The sequence below is a fragment of the Apteryx mantelli genome, chromosome 17, assembly GCF_036417845.1.
Source record: "Apteryx mantelli isolate bAptMan1 chromosome 17, bAptMan1.hap1, whole genome shotgun sequence".
NCBI lineage: Eukaryota > Metazoa > Chordata > Aves > Apterygiformes > Apterygidae > Apteryx > Apteryx mantelli.
Window position 1 is genome coordinate 7,213,961 of NC_089994.1, and position 17,985 is coordinate 7,231,945.

At 51.8% G+C, this 17,985-nt stretch overlaps 2 protein-coding genes and 1 long non-coding RNA gene across 4 annotated transcripts; 2 read left to right on the plus strand and 1 right to left on the minus strand.

The window, feature by feature from the left end:
- Window positions 1-302: 302 nt before the first annotated feature.
- UNC119B (unc-119 lipid binding chaperone B) lies at window positions 303-7,286 on the plus strand. Its single transcript, XM_067307034.1, has 5 exons — window positions 303-516; window positions 1,028-1,141; window positions 1,645-1,756; window positions 1,974-2,146; window positions 3,047-7,286. The coding sequence occupies exons 1-5, from the start codon at window positions 303-305 to the stop codon at window positions 3,157-3,159; spliced, it is 726 nt and encodes a 241-aa protein (XP_067163135.1). The 3' UTR covers window positions 3,160-7,286.
- Window positions 7,287-7,570: 284 nt separating this feature from the next.
- Window positions 7,571-14,900, plus strand: ACADS (acyl-CoA dehydrogenase short chain). The gene is made up of 10 exons (XM_067306975.1): window positions 7,571-7,636; window positions 7,807-7,970; window positions 9,678-9,827; window positions 10,047-10,158; window positions 10,563-10,714; window positions 11,000-11,170; window positions 11,972-12,109; window positions 12,367-12,462; window positions 12,827-12,883; window positions 13,507-14,900. The coding sequence occupies exons 1-10, from the start codon at window positions 7,591-7,593 to the stop codon at window positions 13,657-13,659; spliced, it is 1,239 nt and encodes a 412-aa protein (XP_067163076.1). The 5' UTR covers window positions 7,571-7,590; the 3' UTR covers window positions 13,660-14,900.
- LOC136993546 (uncharacterized) lies at window positions 14,787-17,201 on the minus strand. Of its 2 annotated transcripts, none has more exons than XR_010885907.1 (2): window positions 16,991-17,201; window positions 14,787-15,147 (listed from the first exon to the last, which is right to left on the minus strand). It is a non-coding gene; the product is annotated as an uncharacterized lncRNA (long non-coding RNA). The 2 variants fall into 2 exon arrangements; XR_010885908.1 differs by lacking the exon at window positions 16,991-17,201 and adding an exon at window positions 16,374-16,775.
- Between the last annotated feature and the right edge of the window lie 784 nt (window positions 17,202-17,985).

Below are 17,985 nucleotides of genomic sequence, written 5' to 3' on the forward strand. Positions count from 1 at the left end.
CTGTTTTTCTCCCTCGCGGGCAAGCGCCCCGCGCTCCCTGGCCGAGCCGGGCCCAAGCGGGTGCTGCGGGGTGCCGAGTGCCCACCGCGGGGAGCGGGGCCGCCGCCCGGGGCCGTACTCGGCGCAGCCGCCCGCCGCGGTCCCCCCTCCAGCCCCCGCGCGCGGCGGGCCCTGCTTAGCTTGGGGCGCTCCCGGCGTTGCTAGGCAGCGCGCCCGTGCCCTCTGACCGCCGCGGCCCCGCCCCTCGCTCCATAGCTACCGCGGGCGGCGGCGGCCATCTTGGCGGCGGCGGCGGCGGGGCGATGAGCGGCTCGAAGGCGCGGGCGGCGGCGGCGGCGGGGCCGGAGAAGAAGCCGCCGCCGGGGGCCGGGGGGGCGCTCAGCCGGCTGCGGGGGCGGCGCGGCTCGGCGGACGCGGCGCCCCCGCGGGCCGGAGCGCCTTGGACCGAGTCCGAGCTGCTGGCGCTGGAGACCGTCCGGCCCGAGCACGTCCTGGGGCTGTGCCGGGTCACGGAGAGTGAGTGCGGGCCGCGCCGCGCCGCGCCGCGCCGGGCCCCTCCGCCGCCGGGCTCCTCCGTCCCCGGGCCCCTCCGCCGCCGTTCCAGGCAGAGCGGCGCGGCGCGGCGGGCCGGGGCGCGGCCGGGCCGGGCTGCCCCGCTGTCCCGGGCGCCCGGCCTCGCCCGCCGCTCCGCTCGGCACCGGCCCCTCGTGGCGGCGGTGCTCGCCGCGCCGGCGCTGTTTGCAGCGGCGTTGTGCGCTCTTGCCTCGGGCTTTGCGGGAACTTTGAGAAAGTTCTGCTCTCCGCGTTGGGCATCTCTGTTCTCCTTCCTTTCCCGCTTCGCTGCCGGCACCTCGTGTGCCTTTACGCCTTCCTTCCAGCCTCGGTTTTGTCCCGCTTTCCCAAAACTTCTGCAAAACAGCTTGTAGAATGGATTTTGTGGGGCTGTGACTAACAGAAAAGAAATTACTTTGAAAGCTGCTCTGAGATCTTTTGAATTGTTGCTATGTGTTTTTTTCTTTTCTTCTAGATTATTTATGCAAGCCAGAAGACAACATTTACAACATTGACTTCACCAGGTTCAAGATCCGGGACCTTGAAACTGGAACAGTGCTTTTTGAAATTGCGAAGCCATCTGCTTCAGGCAAGTCTCACTAACACTGCAGAGAGGCTAGAGAGGCTCTGAGAGTGGGAAGCTGCAATGAAGGAGCCATGCAGACCAAGCAGAAAGGTCTTGCAGTATGTTCTGGTGACAGAACCCCTCTCCTTTAAGTGTGGGGCTGAGTTTACCTTTGCTGGGAAGCTTCCTAGTTATGTCATAAAAATGTGAAGTGATTATAGTGAGAAGGGGGAATGCGATCAACTGCAAATCTTCCCTTGTTGGCTGGCTGCGATATAGTTTCTTCCATGTGCTTTGGCCTCCTGTGAGGCTAAGAGGGTGGTTTCAGCTCCAGAGCTACCAAAGCTGGGTCAACTTTCATATCATTCTCATTTTATGTTTATTTCTTAGTGCCACTATGAGTCCCAGACCAATTCTTAGACACCTTTATGTTCATTGCCTGAGTGATAGCCAGCTTGTTCTGATATGCTTGTTAGCTGTATGTGTAAGCTGTTAGCAGAATAACTCTGAGTTGGTGCATTTTCTAGAGCAAGATGAAGAGGATGAAGATGACAACAGCGAGCTAGATGCCAGTGCAGGCCGCTTTGTTCGTTATCAGTTCACACCGGCGTTTCTCCGCCTTCGGACTGTTGGTGCAACGTGAGTATGAGTTCACAGAAAGGGGAAAAACAGATTTTTACCAAGCGTCACTTGATAGTTTCTAACTGAATTGAGTCAGGGACTAGAGAGACTCCATCTTACAGTACAAATATCAAACTCTTTCTGGAATGATTTGCTGGGTTCTCGTGTAGCCTCAGGTCCAAGGCTCTGTCCTGGTAGGTGGTCTTAGGTGTGTTTTCCCACTTTTTGCCCGCAGAGTGGAATTCACAGTGGGAGAAAAGCCAGTGTCAAACTTTCGAATGATTGAGCGACATTACTTCCGAGATCGCTTACTGAAGAACTTTGACTTTGATTTTGGGTTCTGCATCCCCAGTAGCAGGAACACATGCGAACACATCTATGAATTCCCTCAGCTCTCAGAAGACCTTAGTAAGTATCTGCTTTACTGCGCTGAGTTGTGTTTTGTGCGCCTGTGCTCATTTTCTCCCTTTCCATCTCTTTCTCTCTCTCTCTCCTTGTGGAGAAACAGTTGTGACTAGGAAAGAAGGACAGCAACAGATAGATACAGGTTTCTGATTTCAGCTGTGTGCAGTCTTGACTAAGTCCCAGCTTTGTGCTGCAGATTCTCCATCTTTGAAAACAACCTGTGTTGTTAAGTCACAGGCTGCAAGAAGGGCTGATCAGTCACAGGACATGTCTAACAGTGTAGTCCAGAAGATAACAGAACCCTGAAAAAGCGTTTTCTCAGTAGCCACACGTCTGTCTTCGGCACTTCCTTGTCAGAGCTGGAACCTCCTGCTCTGGAACAGGCCTGGCTCTTCTCCGAGGGATGTGTTTTCTGAGCGTAGCAAGATCTCTGCAGTTATGCACGATGCCGGGTATGCCTGACCTCGAGGGGTGGATAGAGCGGGAGGATGTGGGCCCCTCTGCGGCTGCCGGCGTGGGGGAGGAGGCGCGGACGTGGAGGGAGTGTCAGCGCTTGCTTTCTTTGCTGATTGCTACCTCCCTGAATGCTTACACGCCAGAGCTGCTAGAGCTGCTGTGCTCCCGTGGTGGCTCTCACAGTTTCTAGGTCGTCGTGTGCGGCATTACTGCATCTCCATTTGTTTGCTTTTGACAGCATTTGTCCTGTGAATAGGAAGAATAGGAAGGGCAGGACAGAGCTTTTGAAGTGTGCTCAGCAGAGCAGTTTGATTCTCTTACTTGGATGGGGCAGAGCCTTGTAAATCCAGCAGCATGGCAGACTCCTTTTTTCCTCTGACATTGTGCTGTCCACTGGAGTGTGGCAGGCTTTTGTATTTGAATGTGATCGAGCTTTCTCTTTCACAGTCCGTCTGATGGTTGAAAATCCATACGAGACCCGCTCGGACAGCTTTTACTTTGTGGACAACAAGTTGATCATGCACAACAAGGCCGACTATGCCTACAACGGAGGACAGTAACTGGTGTATGTCCACTGGATGCTGTGCTACTGCTAACCGTTCTGGATATCCAGGAGGGGACCGGAGTTACTGTCTCATGCAGCAAGGCTTCTTGCCAAACCTTTTCTCCTTGCATGAGACTGAAAACATGAAGAAAAGAAGGCAGCTCATGAGAGCAAAGGAAATCTCCTACGACACTTCCCTATCCAACATTCCTACGTATCTTGCCTCTGTCTTTCTCTATTCCTAGGTACCTTCTGGTGCCTTGGTTAGGTTTATGGATCGGAGGCTCTGTTAGAAAATTATTGCTGTTACATTTTTTTTATAGTTAGATTGCACTTTTAGTGCTTCTGATATTTCACCAGTTGGGTGACTGACTACCCTCTTACAAGAGGTCAGATTGTTTCAGTAAGCTATTTCTTAGCAGGAAAATTTGCCCCTTTCAATTAGCCAGTGAAGCCTGAAGAGCAGATCTCTTCTCCAGCTGGATAGATCATCTCTTCACTGCATAGTGGTTTAGTCTGTAGCATGGCTGGGTTTGCTTTGTAGGGTGCATCTTTATATTCCCTGGTGGAAAGTTAAAATAAGAGACTAATTCAGCTTCTAAGCAGTGCAGGAATCTTCCTTCTGCTTCTAGGGGCCTGAACTGCTCCTGGGAACTGCTTAATCTGTATTTTGCCAGAGATTTCACTAGAAATACAAGATAAGAAAAAGGGGAGTTTATCCAGGTTGGTCATTGAGTCAATCTGATAGCATTTCTATTTGAGCTCATGTGAGCAAATTGTTGAATTATGGAGCTTGAGGTCAACTTTAGAGCTGAAGTTAATCTCACTTTATTCACTGTTTCTCCTGCTTCCCATTGTGTAGGATTTTTGGCTCTTGTTACGGAATGTATTGTCTTTGGGCTGACAGCACATTGTCAGTCTCGCTGGGGTGGAGGGGTGGGGTGTCAATCTAGTGCGCTTGGAGGAAAAAGGGAGAATGTGGAAACTCACCTGAAGAACGTGTGGGAAGCTGAGCTTCCTAGGCTTCAGTCTCTGTATTTCTTTAAACATTTTAGACCTGAATTTAGGTCTGTCAGAGGTGCTGGAAGGAGAGATGGCGGTGTTACCGGCTCATTTGCTTTGTTTTACGTCAGCTATAACGTATTAGCTAAAAGCTGCCCAGGTCAAATTGCTCGGATGGTGTTATGGAGTGGGATTCTTATGACCAAAAAGTGAGAATTGTTCAAGTTCCCGTCGCTGCTTTGCCTGCTTACCTGTGTATTTATGGTTTAGGAAGTTCTTCCTCTGAGTTAGTTACCTGCTAGACCAGAGGGTGTATTTCACAGCCGCATTCGGTATCTGGCAGTAGCGAGGAAAGAGGGTGTCATGCGCTGGGAAGGGGAGATCTGTGTCTTCCTGGCAGCCATGCGGGGGCCCTGCTTTTGCCCATGCAAACCTGAGCTAAGAAAGCCCTTCTCTGCTTATTTTGCTGGCTCTGGAGACTGTCATTTTTCCTGTCCCCTCCCTGGGCTGGTCAGTCACGGCTATTGTAGGTAAGAGTTAGCTTGTGTTAGTCTAGAGACATTTGCTAGTATTAATTCCACTTCTTCCCTGAGACAGTTGAAACCTAACTCCTTGGTGGATACAGTTGGTTACCTGTTGTATTAAGTAAGGTTCAAAGTAGATCATGTTTTAGCAGGATTGAAAGGGGTGGGCGTTACGGCCTGGAGCCTGTTAGTGCGTACGCAGCAGTAGGAAGCCCCTGCCTTCGGCTGGCAGACACATAGTGTTAACTTTGGCGGAGAGGATCAGCTGGCATCAGAGTAAGCAGTGAGAGTTTGTGGAGTGGCAGCCATGAAAGAATCTCCAGCTCTTGGGAAGGATGTTTAATTATGATTAACCACAACAAATGACCTGTTTTGGGAGGAGCATTAATCATGAGCAACCACAGCGAATGTCTTGGGAATGTGGAGGGGCAAGGTCTGCGTGGCTGACAGATGAAGAACGATTCTGCTGCCATGAATCCCCTCCAGCATCCCCAAAGGCACTTAAGCAATCTTGTTTAGTGATTTCAGAATTAGTAAAGCTGCTGTAAGGTGGAGCTCAAGAGGCCTCTTGCTGTGATTGCCTTCAGAAGGCCTGGTGCCGTGCCGTTGCGATGGGGAAACTTTTCTTTTCCTGTAAGGGCAGGCAGTTAATCATGACGAGGCAGAACTGCCCAGAAGGGTGTTTTCCATCCTGAACTGTTCAGAGATGCTCAGGATAAAAGTGGCTGAAGAGGCTGTTAGTTATTCCTTGGCAGGTTTTAGGATGTTGAGCTGAAATTGTGTGTAGTGTAACCCAGGTGCCTTGAAACGTTACTTTTGTTTCATTTTCTGTATGAAGCAACCTCCTCTGGCTTTTTCTTATGAATGTGATAATTCCCATCTGTTTTCTATGTCACTTGAGTACTTAAAAGGAAGAAGCACTGTTGGCCAGAGGGAGCAGCAGAAATTACTCTGCTGGCAAATACCACCTTGTGTAAGCTGTTTGTGCTCGTCAGGGTGCAGCTCCGCAGTCGGTAAGTGTGTGGCTGCCATCTAGCCGCTGCTTTGCAGAGTGCGGCTGACCCGCATGAGAAGGCTCCTCTAAATGTACATGAGGCATTTGACGCTGTAGGCAAGTGGGTTCCTGTCTTAAATAGGCATTACCTCTGTCAGTAGTGATGAGAAGAAATCATTGGATCGGTTGCTTTCCCATCAGTGAATGTATAATCTGTTCAGCAATAAGAGAAGGAAAACTGGAGGAAAAACATAACAAGACTTGCAGGCAGGCAGCATTAGCATGCCTAAGATAGTTTCTAACTGAAGTTGTTTGCTTTGCCAAATTAGAGATTCTTTGCCCAGAAAAGCATGCTGCAGAAAAAAATCCCTACAAGAGGGTGACCTGGCACTGGAAAAGAGTTGACTGTAACCCAAAAAGTCAGGGACTTCTGGACTCTTGTCCCCACTTTGTCCACGTTCTTAGGGTTCCTCTTCTCTTAGATGCCTTCTGTGAAGTCTCTTCCCTTTGTGGCCGAGATGATGGCTTTGGTAAATGTGGTTTAACAGCATTTTCTTCCTTCTGGTTTGTGTGTTCTGATGCTTTGGATCGAAGCTACTCAAGCCAGTGGGCTAGGAAGAAATTCAGATGGGATCTCCTCCTTGTCAAGTGTTCCTAGCTGTGCGCTGAAAGGAGGCACTTTGTGTCGGTCAAAGTTTGAGCAAGAGAAGGGATATCTGTGTAGACAGCATCTCTCAGATCGCGTGTGCTGAGTTGGAAAGAGGAAAGAGATAGGATTATACTGCATTCTGCTATAACAAAATGAAAAAGGGGGACCAAAACCACAGACTCATGCTAAATCTTTCCAGTATTGGTCCTCTTAGGACCAGGACTTCTTTTGCTGCACTCTTGAGGCAAGTGCCTTGGCTCTGTGCAGACAAGCTTCCTGGACAGTTGTTTCATGAGACTGAAGGATTCATATTGCACCTTGCGAAGGAAGGTCATCTCTCCCCATACGGACAGGGTACCGCTGTCCTTGTCCTCTATTTTTGATAGGAAGCATCTTTCTTTGTGTGCTTTCCTTAGGACTTTCAATGCCTCTCAGTGCAGAGAAGCAGCAACAGCCTCCCCCCTGGAGCCTGCGGATGTTTCTTCTGCTTATCGGAGGGTGCAGGAAGAATAAAACAAATGTTTAGGAGGCAGAAATGAAGGAGGAAGGTGGTGACAGTGAAGTAGTAACTCTACTTTTCAGCTCTGTATTTCACTGCATCAACTTCAGATATTTCCCTGTGTTTGCCTTCCGCTCCGCTGTCCTGTAACACTGAGCTACTGCGCCACGCGCTGCCCGAGAGCGTGGACCAGTGCCAGCGGTGATCCCTGGACTCGTCAACACTGCCGCCTCCCTGGACTCGTCGACACTGCCGCCTCCCTGCAGCTCTACGCTGAGGACAAGGCTAACGGACGGCGGGTTGCTGCAGTCAGACGCCCCTTCCTCTTCCTCTTCCTCCGCACCGAGGATAACGAGCACCAGCAGCTACCCCGGCCACCTGCGGGGATCCGTGCTGGTCCCAGGTGCCTATCTGTACCTCTCACCGCGTGGCCTTGGTGGGGCTCCTGCGGGGGCTGGAGCCCGCTGGTGCCAGAGCGCGGCGGGGGGGGGGGGGTCCCGGGGCGGGGCGGGGCCGCGCGCCCCATCCCGGTGCCGGTGCCGGTGCCGGTCCCGGCGCGCTGTCACGAGCAATAGCACCAATAAACCTCCGAGTTTCGCACCCGCGGCGCCGCCTCGTTTCTGGGCCGGGGGCGTGGCCAGGCGGCATGGGGGTGGGGCCGGGATGGCCGGGGGCGGGGCCAGGCGGCGTGGGGTGGGGCTGCGTGCGCCTTCGCCCCGCCCCCTCCTCCCGCGCGTGCGCGCTGCTCCCGCGCTGCCCTGAGGCGGGACGAGGCGGCCATGGCGGCGGCGGCGCTCCTGGCCCGCGGCGGCGCGGCCCTGCGGGGTGAGGGCGCCGGTCCCGGCCCCGCTCCCGCTCCGCGGCCGCTCGGGGCCCGCGGGGCGCGGCGGAGGGGGCGGGGGGAAGGGTGCGCGGGCGCGGCCCGGTGCCCTTCAGGGCCCGCGGGCGGCGGGGCGGGAAGGGGAGCGGGGCCTAACGGCTTGCTCGGCGCGCAGCGCTGGCTCGGGGCGGCCCGCGCCGGCTGCACGCGGTCTTCCAGGCGGCGGAGCTGCCCGAGACCCACCAGATGCTGCGGCAGACCTGCCGCGACTTCGCCGAGAGGGAGCTGGTGCCGGCGGCCGCGCAACTGGACAGGGAGCACCGCTTCCCGGCCGCGCAGGTGCGACCCCCCTCCCGGCCCCCCCCCGGGCCGCGGAGATGCTTCTTGGCGTGGGGAGGGGCGGGGAGGCGCCTCGCGCTCTGGCCTCGCGGGAACCTGGAGTTCAGACCCGCTGCCGGGGGGTCTTTTTCAGTGTGGAGCTTTGAAGCCCGCAGGGCGTTTTAAGCTCTTCTGCTTTGCTCGCGTGTCTCCGTTTCTGGCTTCGGTGCCACTGAATTTTCGCTTCTCCTAGTAACTTTCCTCTGGGCTGTAATGCTTTATGGTTTGCGTGATGCAGCTGGCTTATAGAATCAATAAAACGCTTTAACAGCCTGCATATAACAATAAAATGGTTTACAGTAAGGAAGCATAGGTGAACTGAGTGCGTTTCAGATCATGGAAAGAAGAGAAGTGCTCAGGAGGCAGGAGAGGCATGTTGGTCTTCCCGCCTGCTGGGGCTGCGCAGAAACGGGGGTTCCAGTCCGACCGGGGACTTCGCTTTTGTGGAAAGCAGTACAGCCATTCTTTGCTGTGTTGAACAGACTGATTCATCTTATTTGATTGCTATGAAATATTAAGCCCCAGAAAAGTATATACCATTACATTAGCCAAAAGACTCCAGGTAGAGCAGTCAGAGGCATGTGAGTTTTGTCATGTTGCCCCTTCTCCATTAAGGAGCAAGGAAGGATAGACAGGAAATTCATGCTCTTTCTAAGGAAGAAAAAAGTTCCCTCCTGTTTCACTGTTCTTACCTGATAACTTTGCATTTGATTTTGAGGATTTTCACTTGAAAGTACAGAGGAAAATTCAGAATAGAAACTTTTTTTTTAAGATAAAGCAATTACATAGAACTAGTTACTATCTTTTGTTCATCCTCTGGATTTGATGTAAAGGACTAGCGTTTTGGGGGCCCATACATGAAGCAAAATACTTGTTTAAAGCAGGCAGAAGCTGGTAAAAAGCTTATTTCTGCAACACCAAAAGTTTGGGCTAAATTTGACTTAGCATGTCTTAAATATAAAGACAGAGAAAAACTTGTTTTTTTCTCTTGTACATTACCAAATTCATTTTTAGATTACTAACAAGCGATGCAAAGGCAGTCTGTGCTCTGAAGAGCTTAAGGCTAAGCAGCCAGCTGTCCAGCTGAGGAACACAGGTAGAATGATGTGGAATGAGACCAGTAATTAAATTCTCTGACAAGCAAGACCTGGCTGTAATGGGAATTAAAAACCAGCTTCTTGCAAACCATTCTGTGGGTCATTCATTCTGTAAAACTCTTTTCTTGTGCAGTCCTAGGCTGAAGCACAGCAGACTGGAAGGTAAAGTAGCAATGATTTTTATCAGCTAATTTCCCACTGAGAGCTTCCAACTGACAGAGTAATGTGAGGGAAAAACTTTGGTGGGAGGCTGAGAAAATCCAGGTGACGTTATAACTCCCTATTTCAGACTCAAAAGGCTCCCTTCCTTCCAGGCAGTGAAGAGAGCTCTTTAAATAAGCAAGAGCCTAGTCCTAATCAGCACTGCCCATGCGCAGCTTTTGTTAAAGTCATCGGGACCTGTGGGTGCTCACCAGTTTGTACGGTCAGATTCCCATTTGACCACTAGTCATGCACATCTTTTACTGTGTGCGTAGCCTTCCTGCAGCCTGTCTCCGCCTGTGTGTGCGTGTGTATTTGTGGGGCTACCGGTGATGCCGACAATCTTACCTCTCCGTTTGCCCGCGTGCAGGTGAAGAAGATGGGCAGCCTCGGGCTGCTGGCCATGGACGTGCCGGAGCAGTACAAAGGAGCAGGCCTCGACTACCTGGCCTATTCCATTGCCGTAGAGGAGATCAGCAGGGGCTGCGCGTCCACGGGCGTCATTATGAGCGTCAATAACGTAAGTGTCCCCCGAGACTGCGTGTGAGGGACAGGAGTGGAACCGAGCCTGGCAGCTGGGGAGTTTATTGTACCGTTGGAGAGGGGTGAATTGACAAATGGGCTCTGTTGTTGCTGAGCTTGTGGTGCGTTCTGGTGTGCTGGAGGGCACTGGACATTGGGGAGTTACTGGACTGCTTGTAGCTGCCGGCTGTGCTAACACAACTCTCAATTCTTAAAGTCTCTGTACTTAGGGCCAATACTCAAGTTTGGTTCCGAGGAGCAGAAGCAGAAGTGGATTGCTCCCTTCACCAGTGGCGATAAAATCGGATGTTTTGCCCTTAGTGAACCAGGTGATGTGACTGTTATCATTCCTGTGGCAAAGTAAGTAGGGTACTGTCTTTCCTTAACCAAATTTAGACTGGACTTTAGGTCTGTCAAACAGTAACAGTCTGCAGAAAGGTGATTTATAGCTATTTCATTTAAATGAAGTTTCAGTGCCCAAGGCATAAACTGCCACCCCTATGTTCCATGCTGAAAATTTTCATCCTCTCTGTGTGAGCAGAGCTCTGGAGATAGCGATGTCTTAGAGCTGCCAGCCTTCCCCCTTCGTGTTCGGCTCCTCCCCGGGAGGGCAGTGCTGGCACCGCTGCTGTGACAGGCGGTGCTGTGAGCTGGCAGTGGGGGGCCGGGGTGGCTTTGGCGCGCTGGGCTGTTCCCAGTTGCCTGAGTTTTGTTTGCCTGGTGCCTTGCTCAGGAAACGGCAGCGACGCGGGAGCTGCTTCCACCGTGGCCCGCCTGGACGGAGACGAGTGGGTTCTGAACGGCACCAAAGCCTGGATCACCAACGCCTGGGACGCGTCTGCCACCGTGGTGTTTGCCACTACCGATAAATCCCTGAAACACAAGGTGCGTTCAGTGGGTCGGTTGTGAAAAAGGGCCGGGAGGGAAGGAGGTGCGAAGGGCGAAGCCCTCTGAAAAGGCTCTGGGGACTGCGCGGCATAGTTAGCGCTGTGCAGGCTTTGAAGAGAGGGGGCTAACGTGCGGAGGCTTTGTTCAGTCGCTCAGCTCCCCCCTCCCTTTTCCTGGTTACCTGAACATGTGGCTCCGGTGAAGAATGTTTGAAGGAAGCCCGCTGACCCCCACGCAAGCGGGAAGTTGGCACCGCTCCTAAGAGTTTGGGTCTCGTTGCAGGGCATCAGTGCATTCCTGGTTCCTATGCCAACTGCTGGCCTTTCACTGGGGAAGAAGGAGGACAAGCTGGGAATCCGAGCGTCTTCCACTGCCAACCTGATATTCGAGGACTGTCGGATACCCAAGGCCAACCTGTTGGGGCAGCCGGGCATGGGCTTCAAAATCGCCATGGTGAGAGACGGATGGGGGGTGCAGCTGGGCTTGGGTGAAACGGCTGTTCCCAAACTCGCTGCCTTAAGGCCTTCTCAGGGCTTGCAAAACCATTTTCGGGCTTATGATCGCTAGGATGAGAACCGCTAACGTAAGCTGTTCTGTGTAACGCTAGGCAGCTGACCTTTGTCGAGCGGGAGAAATCACTGATAGAGCTTGATAAATCATTGATTCATCATAAACCATTGGCAGCACTTTCCTCACCGAGTCTGTGTGGCAGTTCTCAGGTGAAGGAATGTCGATGCAGCTGAGGCAGTAAGTTAGCTGGGGGCTGGTTCTTTACAGTATTTCCTTTTTAAAATTTTTCTCCTCTCCCTACCCTCAACTCCCCCCCCCCCCCCCCCCATTTGGGACTCACAGAAAAAAGGAAAATGCTGCATTTTTCCCTAAATACTTTGGCAGAGGAACACTGACCTGAATGCACATCCAAAGGTGGATGAAATCTGAGTTACGGCACACGTGTGACTTCTGAGGAGGAGTCAGGCAGCTGCAGAACAGCAGGTTCCCTGCTGTGAAGCGCTACCAATTGGAAGTGTTCATCCCTTTCTCCATAAGGTCAAAACACTATCTATTGGCCTGACTTTTTGAAAAAGGCTGAGTTCCCTGGAGAACAGAACCCATCATATTATGTCCAAAAATAAGGGAACCCTTCAGTCACCAGCCATTTTTAAGACTCTCAGTCCAAGACTGACAAATCCTTTTCTCAGTCTGTCAGGAATTTGATCAAGTATGGCTTAAACATACATTCTGTGTCTTTCTCAGCAAACCCTGGACGGCGGAAGGATTGGTATCGCCTCGCAGGCTCTTGGAATAGCCCAGGCAGCTTTGGATTGCGCTGTGGATTATGCTGAAAAGAGAATGGCCTTTGGGGCGCCTATCACAAAGCTACAGGCGGTTCAGGTAGGGGCTGGGCTCAACTCCAAATGTTGCTAGTGCTGGGGGGAAGTTCAGGTGGGCGCTTTGGTTTGGCTTCAGGGATGTAATGCACTTTGCACTGACTGTCGTAAGCAAAGTAATAGCTTATGCTTTCAAACGCAGTTAAAAAGTGATGGTTGAGTTGGTGTAGCACCTTTTCTAGCAAAATTGGCCTCAGATTTGGGAGACTCCTGGTGTACGTTCTCACGTAGGCAGCCGCAGCCGTTTGTCTTTCTTTGCAGTTTAAGCTAGCAGATATGGCTGTGGCATTGGAGGGTGCGCGCTTGCTGACCTGGAGAGCGGCTGTGCTGAAAGACAAGGGGAAGCCCTTCACAAAGGTACGTCCAGCCTCGCGTTGGGGGAGCAGTGACGGCTCCGCGCGCAGGCTCGGTGCAGGAAAACCCTGCTCTGTACAGTATTACTGAGTTTTACGGAGTTTAGCTCTGGCCAGCCAGGGCTGGCTGTGTTTGGCCCTCTGGCAGATTTTTAAACCATGCTGTCTGTCTGTCTGTCTGCCCTGCCAGCCTGCAGGGCCCTGTATTTATCTGCAGGGAGAGGGGTGGCCTCCGACAGCCAGAGCCACTGGCCAGGCCTGTCTCATGCTGCAGCTGAGGCCACCAAGTGTTCAAGCTTCTCTTGCAAGTGAGGTATTTGTTTTTGTGCTACCTGCATCCTCAGCGATGTTGTTTTTCTTCTCCAAAGGAAGCTGCAATGGCCAAGCTGGCTGCATCAGAAGCTGCCACAGCCATTTCTCATCAGGTAACTACACAATTAGTCTCTCGGATAGGCATCAGGCTGAAAAGCCGTTTGGCTCCTTCCCCGTGTCACACAACAAGCCAGGTGGTGGGGTGTTGATCTTTACTAGAATATTAAAGCTAGCTAATTTTATATAGATCTCTATCTACCTATAGGTGGAGCTGGTTACCACGGCCATCCCTCTGGAGTCGGGGGGGAGAGGGTGCATAAGCTGGTGTGCTGCAGCCGTGTTACCTTTCACAGCCCTCTTGGTCGTGGTGGTGTCCAAGGAAAGTGGCCTTTCAGGGTCTTGCGTAGGCGCAGTGACATGGGCGGGAGCGTGGACAGGACTAGCAGCAGGATTGGCACACGGTGGGTGGAAAGAACAGGCCCGCTGATATCTGCATTTATTTTCTCCTGCCCTTAAAGCATCCAGGGTGAAGGTGGCTAATTAACAAATACCGCTGCATTTGTTCCTTCCCTGTCTGGGCTATCAGTGCTGCTGTCACCCAGCGCAAATCTGGTTTATTCCTCCCCCTGCTTGCAAATGGGCTAGGCATCCTCATGCAGTGGGATTAGCACCTTTTACGCTGGATGTGTTTTGTGGAAAGTAAATTCCTTCAAGCCACTTTCTTTCTAATTTTCAGGCCATCCAGATCTTGGGCGGGATGGGCTACGTGACGGAGATGCCAGCAGAACGGCATTACCGCGACGCTCGTATCACTGAGATCTATGAAGGGACCAGCGAGATCCAAAGACTGGTGATAGCAGGTCAACTGCTGAAGGCGTATCGTAGCTGAGGACACCGACTAGAGCAGGACACTGCCCCAAAGTGCCTCGTAACAACGCACACCAGCGATCCAGTCTTGGCCCTCTTGGAAGAGGGTAACGATGGAAGCTTTCCTCACCCCTCACTACTGACCCTCTTGTTAAAATGTGCTCATTCTTCTCTGGACAGAGTATGGTGCATGGAAGTCCCTATCTAGGTTTGTAAAGGGGAGCGAGGAGGCACCCTCTGGTTGGGGGGGGGGTGCAGGCCTTTTCCTAAGGGGAGAGCTGTTTTGGGGCTGGTGGAGGCACGGTGACTTTGCTGTTCTGTGAAGTCAGCCGCTCTCCTTGCGCATGGCCCAGATGTTTCTTGTTTTGCATGGATTTGTCCCTAAGTGGTACGCCATAACCAGTGCCAAAGTCAAAGCAGCGGTACTGAGAGACACAAATCATGTGTGCTGTCCCTGGCTGCGTTACACTACCTCTTCTGATCAGAATTTAATGAGTTTCGGTTGTGGGATGCTGCTCTTTCTTTATTGGATATGGACGGCACCGAGACACTCTTTGCTTACTATGCAAGGTGAGGCAGTGCACGGTGCCCTCGGTTTCAGCAGGAGCTAGGACACGGGGCACTACCTCCACACAAAAGGCGCTCATACAGGCTGCAGTTGCCACCTACATAGATGTAAAAACAAAGATCACACAAAAAAAAATCCTATTATTTCAGCCACCGCAGACCAGCAGCGTGGATTGAGCTGTCAAAGCTCAGGACAAAGAAAAGCTACAAGGGCAGAGATAGAGGTAAAAATAAAGGGCAGGGAAAAAAACCCCTCACATATGTAGGCCGAGAACTGTCCTCAAAGCAGCTGATGTGAAACCAACAACTATCTAACAGGAAAGACAGTGCATGAAGTGGCAGTAACAGCCTTTAATCGCTGCTTGTTTGGGACAACAACTAGGAAATGAGCAGATGATACAGAAAACCTTACCAGGAAGCTTTAACAGTAACACACATCCTCAATCAGTTATTTTTGGCAAGAAGTAAACTTTGGGAATATAAACAACAAAAAGGAAGGCTCTAAACTCAGAAAAAGATGGAGCAGATTGAGACTACAGCCCAACGTCCTGTCCAAACAATGAACACACGAGAGGTGAATAGTTATTTTCCTGCGGTGTCGTTTATTTATATTTGCGTGGAGCAAAACCAGTGAGATTATCTATATTACATAAAAGACGACAGATGATAAGACAAATAAAACCTGCATCTAAAGGACCAGAAGTCCTCATCTTCTTTTTTAATTTAAATGAGATTTTACTTAGAATATTGTCTTCCAGTCCCCCAGAGACAGGAGCATAAACACCGTGGCCTAAACGTACCAGTTATTACAATGTGTTGGTGGTCAGCTGCTAGCACAGATTTCCAAGTAACATAACTAATCCCTTCGCAGGTCGCTAGAGGGCAACTGCGCATTGGGGCAAAGTCGTGACGGCTTGAGTTTCTCCTTGCTGCTCTCACAAACCTAAGGATCAACAGAAACAGCCAGACAGTGAATTCAAAATGCATATTTCTACTGGGAAAAAAAAAAACAAAAAAAACACACACATTGTAATGGTTGTGTATTTGTTGTAAATGCCTGAAGGCATCTAGGCGTGAACTACACTCATCTAGCTTGAATTCAGCATGTATTACTACTACCATGATTTTTTGAAAGCGCGTTTGTACAGCTATGTAGGAGGAAGTGATTCCCCCCCCCCCTTTTTTTTTTTTTTTAAAGCAGAAGGCTGTTTTTCTCCTTGCAGCCACTCAGCTGGAACAGACCTAGTCACTACAGGAAAGTGCATGCTTCTGTGAATGCAGCGTTCCTGTTAAGTGCAAGTCTTCACTGACCTTGTGTGCTAAGGTCCAGCCAAATCCCCAGTGAACCAGAGGACGTGGGCTGAAGCTTAGGCCACATCTGGGGCCCTCTTTCCCCGCTCTGCATGGAGCTGTTGCTCCTGGCTCGGCTTTACAGTACCCGCCTTGCTTTGGACCTGCTCCTCTTCCACATCCCACCTCCTGCATCCATGAACAGCAAGCAATGGCAGCTGCTCTTCTCCAGCGCAGCTTGAACTGGCACCTGAAAGCTCACAGCAGCTGCCCTAAGAGGGGAACTAGCCCCCAGCCCCGCAGCGCGGTGGAACACACCGGATTGACCGGCCGCGCTAGCTGTGCTCAAGCCTGCGTGAGCCTTTTGCACAGAGCACAGGGGCAGCAGCAAGTAAGTGGCTGTTGTTGCGGGAGCCCTGCTGCTGTGCCTGTGGCCCCAGGCTCGGTTTGGGAACGCCAGGGTAACACCCCCCCCAACCCCCCCCCACCCCCAGCCCTGTTTGTCACGACGCTTCCTGCCAGCGCTAACATCAAACACCGCAGCAGCTTGGCTGGTGTTTTTACTGATGAGGCTAACAAACAGTTGCATACTTGATGCTAAGTTTGCTGAATGCTGCATCTCTGCCAAATTATGTATCAAATTAAATTTCACATTATCAAGTTACAGAAAGGGTGGTTTTGGGGGGGGGGGGGGGGTGACACAGTCTAGGTACACCATGATTACCCATAATTACATTAAGGTGTGTGAGCCTAGGCCCATCTTAAGATACTTGATTAGGTGTCCCTTTTGTCACTACCTTAAAAAACAACAACAACAAAAAAACAGAACAAACGTGCTTTAAGCATGCAAGGTCTTTCAAACAGCAGTTTTCCAAATACCTTCCTTGCTGCCACAGGTCCGGGGGGGGGGGGGTCAGTAGCGCACCCCTCTGCTCTGTTCTCAGCCCTGCCGCAGCCTGGTTATGCACCAAGCCTCCCCCGCTTTAGAGCAAAGAGCTGCCGTTTCTCAGAGCACGACACGAAGATCCGATTCCTGCCTGCTGCTGTCTTAGACCATTTCAGCTTTCAAGTATGTGCATGTGTGTCTGCTCCTCAGGGTTGTTACAGAAGAGAACTGCTCAACAAGCAAACCACAAACACGTTCTGCAGCATTAGCTAGAGCGCTCTTACGGAGAGCCACCTCCGGCCAGAGCACCACCCGGGCTCAGGGGAGGCAGGGCCAGGCTTTCCTTTGAGGAAAGGCTCTATTTTAGGGTGAGGTTTTGTCCATTTATGAATTGAGCAACGTCCCAAGGGGGGGGGGCAGGGGGGAGGGGAAATCCCATTATACAAAAATCTCAGAGCAGCAGGGCAAGAGAAAGGCTCAACTGCACTTCCCAAGGGTGCTGGGATTTTTTTTGTCCGACAATGCTGTAAGCGAACAGAGGTACGAGGCTGATTGCTGGGAACGAAGTGGCAGAAGCCTTGAAGTTTTCAGCTGCAGGGGAAAAACTCACTAATTTAAGGATGGTTTCCAGGGCACAAGGATGGGCAAATGGTGGCAGCAGCTCTGCCTGCTGTGTCCTGCTCCAGGAGGGCCTGCAAAGGTGCAACTGGGCTCCTTCTTTAGGGAACAGTCACAACTGGGGGGGGGAGGCAATGATCCCCCCCCAGCACACACACTTAGATGCCATCTATTTCTGTATGTCATATATGAAGCGCACAGTCTCTTCACCGAGTTCCCAACAGCCAAGGGCAAGGCAAAGCCCTTGAGCCCCCCCACCAGGCGCGCAGGACTTCCTCAGCTCTCCCGGCGGTGAACCCACGTTTGGGTGCTGTCGGGGTCGAGGCAGACGCGAGCAGTATCAACCTTGAACGACGCGCTGAAGTCACGAAGCAAAATACCTGCAGGAACAACAACAAGCGGAACAAAGGTTAGAAAACATGCGCAGTGTGTTACGGCTTCGAAGAAATGCAACTTCTTACTGTTTAGCTAAAAATTAATTTCAGACTACACTCATTATTTGTATAGAAAGAAACCGATTTCGGCGCCTCCCCCCTACTCGCCGCTCCACGGAGCGGCATTAGGTTTCCTAGCTGTGTCTCCCAGCGGACGCACCGCCCTGCGGCCTCCACCCGGCATGCGTTCCTGTACCCTTGCGTACGGTATCTGACCTATAACTGCGACAAACAGTAAAAGAAGAGTTTTAATTAAAAAGATTTACTTCATTAAATGTGACAGTCACCTGAGGATGAGCAATTACAGGCACGTGCTAGAGGAAAGACTTTAAACTAAGCAGAAGATATGACCTGGAAAATAATCATTAAAAAATAATCAAAAAACAAAAAAGCAACACCCACAACCTTCCCCCGCCACATACACAGCCACATCCGAAATCTTAGAGCCCCCCCGCTAGGTTTCGGGGCAGCTTCTGAACGGGCCTCTCCATGTTTTACCTGTGCGCGGGTGCTGCTCGCTCCAGCCCGAAGCCCCCGGACCCTGCGCGCGGGG

Excerpts from the sequence above, each read along its gene's own strand:
- UNC119B (XM_067307034.1), top strand. The coding sequence starts at position 303 with ATGAGCGGCTCGAAGGCGCGGGCGGCGGCGGCGGCGGGGCCGGAGAAG. Across the intron at positions 517-1,027 it reads GCTGTGCCGGGTCACGGAGA|ATTATTTATGCAAGCCAGAA; the intron begins GTGAGTGCGGGC and ends CTTTTCTTCTAG. Across the intron at positions 1,142-1,644 it reads TGCGAAGCCATCTGCTTCAG|AGCAAGATGAAGAGGATGAA; the intron begins GCAAGTCTCACT and ends TGCATTTTCTAG.
- ACADS (XM_067306975.1), top strand. The coding sequence starts at position 7,591 with ATGGCGGCGGCGGCGCTCCTGGCCCGCGGCGGCGCGGCCCTGCGGG. Across the intron at positions 7,637-7,806 it reads CGGCGGCGCGGCCCTGCGGG|CGCTGGCTCGGGGCGGCCCG; the intron begins GTGAGGGCGCCG and ends CTCGGCGCGCAG. Across the intron at positions 7,971-9,677 it reads ACCGCTTCCCGGCCGCGCAG|GTGAAGAAGATGGGCAGCCT; the intron begins GTGCGACCCCCC and ends GCCCGCGTGCAG.